Source organism: Hibiscus syriacus, unplaced genomic scaffold (assembly GCF_006381635.1).
Source record: "Hibiscus syriacus cultivar Baekdansim isolate YM2019G1 unplaced genomic scaffold, ASM638163v2 tig00000991_pilon, whole genome shotgun sequence".
Lineage (NCBI taxonomy): Eukaryota > Viridiplantae > Streptophyta > Magnoliopsida > Malvales > Malvaceae > Hibiscus > Hibiscus syriacus.
The window spans coordinates 1,720,930-1,725,915 of NW_024061840.1; the positions used below are offsets into that span (position 1 = coordinate 1,720,930).

The following is a 4,986-nucleotide window of genomic DNA, read 5'->3' on the forward strand; positions in this document are numbered from 1 at the left end:
AGTTTATCCAAGAAAATGCAAGGATAGATACAGTATGTATCTTTAAAAGTATAATTAAACTAATTATGATTAATTATTACATTCGTATATTAAAAAATAATTCATTAAACTGACAAATCAAAATACATCACTAGAATTAATTTATACATGAAAACCTTAAACGTGAAATCTCCAGAATCGGTTTTATTTTCAAATTCCACTTGCGAGATTATGTTAGTAACGAGGAATCCACGTGGCATTTCCTGGAAATTACGGGGTGTTTTTGTAATTTACGAGTTGCATATTGATTTATTTTTTTAATTTTAAGTTGAGCGAACCAGTCTTATCCATTATGGAATCCAACCTTTATAAAATGAGATCGAAATGATCAGAAAACCAAAGAAAAATTTCAAAACCAAAAAAAAAAAAAGTGGAGAGAATAGTTGAGAGAGTAGAGGGAATTGAAAGATTTTCTTTCCTATTTCCTTTTTATGGCGAGCAGCAAAAGCTATTACTCCAGAAATAACTACCGATTCCTGTCGAGCGATTCACAACTCCGAGCAGCGCTGAGTTACGACTCGGCGGCATTCGAGTTAGACGAGTCCGATATTTACAACAACGGTGTCTCCACTAGCCCCGTCTCGCCTGACTTCCGGTCCGCCAGTCGAGTAGCGAAGAAGACGTCGACTAAGCGCGGTGGAGGGGATTCGGTCGGAGGAGAGGCGCCAGCGTCGCTGCCGGTTAACATACCCGACTGGTCGAAGATTTTGAAGGAAGAGTACCGTGATTATAGGAGGAGATCGGAGAGCGACGATAATGACGCGGAAGGCGACGATTGGTCGGAAGGAGGAGTTCGGATTCCTCCTCACGAGTTTTTGGCGAACCAACTGGCGAGGGCGAGGATCGCACCCTTCTCGGTTCACGAAGGGATAGGGAGGACCTTGAAAGGAAGAGATCTGAGGAGGGTCAGAAATGCAATTTTTGAAAAAACCGGATTCCAAGATTAAATTATAGCATATGAGTGAAAAATTCTAGAATCATCATATTTTTAATTATTAGAAAAAAATATGCACTTTTTATATCTTTTCCTATAAGTTTTGTTCTTCATTTTCCTTTTTGCCAGTACTGTGATATATGATCAAGAGGGTCAACACCATGTTCGTATACTTCTGGCAGTTCCCCCCCCCCTCAATTTTGATCTTAGATATTGGAAAAATGCGTGGTTCGAGGCTTTTAGGGTATTTTCGTAAAAAATGAAAAGTGGGTCGTCGGAATTAAATAATTGGTGGGGTTGTTGAAGAAAAACACAAGCGGCTGGCAACCTTGACGTCCCCTTCAACGTTGATAATTATTGTCTGATAAGAAAAAAAAGAAAGATAATTATTGTTGTTGAACTTTAGATTGTCTATCTACCCTTAAATTAATTCCATCAGTGGTTTGATAAAAATACATATATTTTTACCAATTTATTATCCGATGTAATTTCAAAAAATTGTATCAAATATTTTCATCAATTGAAAAGACTTTGCCAAACATCATTGATCTTTAGATTTACAGTCAATTGCTCTAGAAAAGTCCAAGTCATTGCCAAGTTATTTAAGCTATACAAATTACACTAATTAAATTGGCTTAATATCACAGAAGAATTGATTTTAAGGGTAAACTAATCTTTAAAAATTATTTAAATGCATTCAATTACACCACTTACAGTTAACATTTAACATAAATGATGATGTGTCAGTTAATAAAATTAATATAATTATATATTTGATCATCAATATTTATATATTCTTTCAATTTGGTCATAATTTTAATTCAGTTTGTAAATTTAACATCTAATTAGGTGTTGATATATGCCACTACTAGATTGGAGGATATTTTATTTGGGGTGGATTGAACCAACACCTACAACGCCTTTAGGGGCATACCAAAACCACAGGGGTGAGTCCCTCAATTGGTATTATATTCCAACATTTTATATATAATATGTTCTAACTAATGGTAAAGAAAAATAAAAAACTTCTTGGAGTATTTAATCTCGACTTCCATGATCGGAATAACCACTTGAGAACACTGATGGCACCAGTAGGTTACGACCATTACTTCCTCCATTATCCTCCACGCTTTTCCTCAGCACAAATCATTTTTTCTTTTTTAAATATCTCTTTAGGGTTCTATTAAAGACACTTTATTTCGTCCACTTAAATTAATATTATTATATAATATTATAAATGCTATAATACATATAAATTTACATTTTATTTTTATTTCTTCAGGTCCAATATTATAAAGCCCAACAGAAACATGTGAGGCCCAACAGACCACACGTGACCCGAAGCCAACTTGGAGCCCCGAACTAGGTCAAAGTCCTCAACCCGAACTGATACTAGGGTTCCAAAAGCTTTTCCCTTTGGCGCCACTTGTCCCCCCGAGGACCCCTCGCCACTCACACATCTCCCTCCGGCCGTTTCGCTCAGCACAACATCGTGAACTCATCAACATCAACAACCAACAAATTTCAGTGCTATTAGGAGTCAAAAACCCAAATAAATCAAGACTAAAAATAGTCTCTTTTAGACTATAAATAAGATGCTTGTAATCAAAACAATACTCACGAAAATATGGTGGAAATACATACGAAATACAAGTAGATTTTTTTTACGAATATTTAGAGCATTCGAAGCTTTCTTATTTCTGCAAAAATTCGAAAAGAAAATACAAGGTAGAAGCTCATACTTTTTTCAAAGTTCTCGATTTGCATGCAATGTTTTCATTTTACTTTTTTTCGAAAGACTGAGGAACAAAGGGGGAGGCTGTCGAGACTTTCATTCTCAGATCTAGTCTCCCCTTAGGTCGATTTGTAAAAACTAACTCGATATTTGCACTGGGGGCACGAAAAAGTTTTCAAAAACAAAAAAAATTCTCGCCGCTGATGACTGAAGAGGTGGCGCGGTGGCCGTTTTCTAGAAAATATGGTGGTGTTCTTTGTTCTTGAAGAACATCCAAGAACGATGCATAGAAAATGGATTTGGGGGAGAGGGCTTTGGCTTAAAAGTGAGGCAAATGAAATTTTAAAAGAATTTGTTGACTTATATAGTCAACCCGTGGAACCTAACCGACCCGACCCATAACACGCATGACTTGCGTGTTTTTGAAGCAAAGAGGGAAAATCATAGTTTTGCCCCCTCGTGTTCCCTATATGCATATTTTAACCCAAAACTCGTTTTTGAATTGGTCTCTAATTTTGATTTTCTTTTAATTTGGCCACTTGATTCGTTTTGCTTTTCAATTTAACCCATGTTAAATTCAATTCGTGTTTTAATTTTTAATTTTTTAATTATATATATATATATATTACGTTTTATTATTATTATATATATATATTATTATTATTGTACATTATATATATATATATATATTTCACTTTTTTTATTATTATTATTATCGTTATTTTTATTATTATTATTTTTGTTTTACCAAATATTTTATTTTATTATTTTTATTTGTTTTTTACTTATTTTCTTAAACGTTATATCATATGTATTATTTCTTATTCTTTTTTTTATTTAGGTTCTTTTTCTTCCTATTTTATTTCATTATTATTTTTCTTTGTTTTATGTTTGTTTTATTTTTATTTTTTATTAATTTGTTTTATCTTTTATTTATGTTAGCATTTTATTTTTATTTATTTTTATATTTTCGCTTATTTTATCATTTTTCCTTATTTTTGTTATGTTTATTATTTTCATATTTACACGTTTTCTGTCCCAATTCGATTATGTACTTCACTACGAATCTAACATTTTTAGGGTACTTCAGTCAATCAGAGGTAAGTAATTCGGATCAATTTTTACCTTTTTTCATTAAACTTGCAATTTTTCTTAATGAAAGATAACTGGAAATTACTTAGTACCGAAAGGCCAGCTCAAGGATGCTAACCCTTCCTTGACTGTAACCGACTCCCGAATCCAACACATATTTGGTAAGACGCAGATCAGGTAAGAAATAAGGTATCCGATCTACCCATTTGTTTTAAAATAAAAGATCGGTGGCGGCTCCAAATCATTTTCCTAAGTCGAAGCCCAATTTCGGGCCCACCCGAAAGGCGGTTCCGAAAGCTTGGCGACTCCGCTTGGGACAGGTAAGTGAGTCAGGCTAAGGTAATTTCCAGTTGTCTTTTTAATGAAAAGGATAAATTCAAAATTTTAAGGCAATTTTTCGATCCTTACTACTTACTTCTGATTATGTTTTTTCGAATAAATAGTTGTACTGACGGTTTTCTCAATGATTTCAGCTTGTCAAAATTGGTTTTTCATCTAAGGCTCTAAACCCGAGCTCCAAACCCGTTTTTAAGTGGGGGTGAAAGCGACGCTCTCATGAGAATTTATTATTCGTATGGGCCTAGCAAGTAACCTTCGAGATTCATATACCTTATGTTTTCGTGTGAATTTATTCTCCGTATGGGCATAAGGGACTGTTTCCTCTCGATTTTAACTTAGTCCACAAAAGCTTGTAATGGGCTTAGGACTAGGGGTATGATAAGCCCAAGGGGGTACCAGGAAGGAGAACTCGGGTACCGTTTTTAGAACCTAAACCTAAAGACTATGGAGAATTAGAGCCTACCCTGAAACCACATTTCAAACCCTATGATGTTTTTACCCTAACCATGCAGTTTACTTTTTTCTTTTTACCTTTACTTTCATTACTATTATTTTTATTTTTACTAACTTTTTGCTTTCGTGTTTGTCTTTTTTAGCATTTGTATCATAAAAAAGGCTATTGATCCCTAAAACAATATTTATTACACACAAATAATCTGAACTAATGGACAAAGGTGTTATAATACAAAAGATAAAAAATATCGAGGTACGAATATGGTCCGAGAAGACTCAGAAAGAGAAGGGAGACAGTCTTCAGGGAAGCTATGTGTCAGAACTCGTCGGTTACACCTCTGTCAGCTTGAAGCAGAATGATATCCAAGAACTATAAAGCATTTGGGACAATTGG

The 4,986-nt window shown here is 34.3% G+C and overlaps 1 protein-coding gene across 1 annotated transcript; it reads left to right on the top strand.

Moving 5' to 3' along the window:
- Nucleotides 1-356: 356 nt before the first annotated feature.
- LOC120119498 lies at nt 357-1,250 on the top strand. Its single transcript, XM_039139314.1, has one exon. The coding sequence runs from the start codon at nt 471-473 to the stop codon at nt 984-986; it is 516 nt and encodes a 171-aa protein (XP_038995245.1). The 5' UTR covers nt 357-470; the 3' UTR covers nt 987-1,250.
- The last annotated feature ends 3,736 nt before the right edge of the window (nt 1,251-4,986 follow it).

Coding starts and splice junctions, on each gene's coding strand:
- LOC120119498 (XM_039139314.1), top strand. CDS start 471: ATGGCGAGCAGCAAAAGCTATTACTCCAGAAATAACTACCGATTCCTG.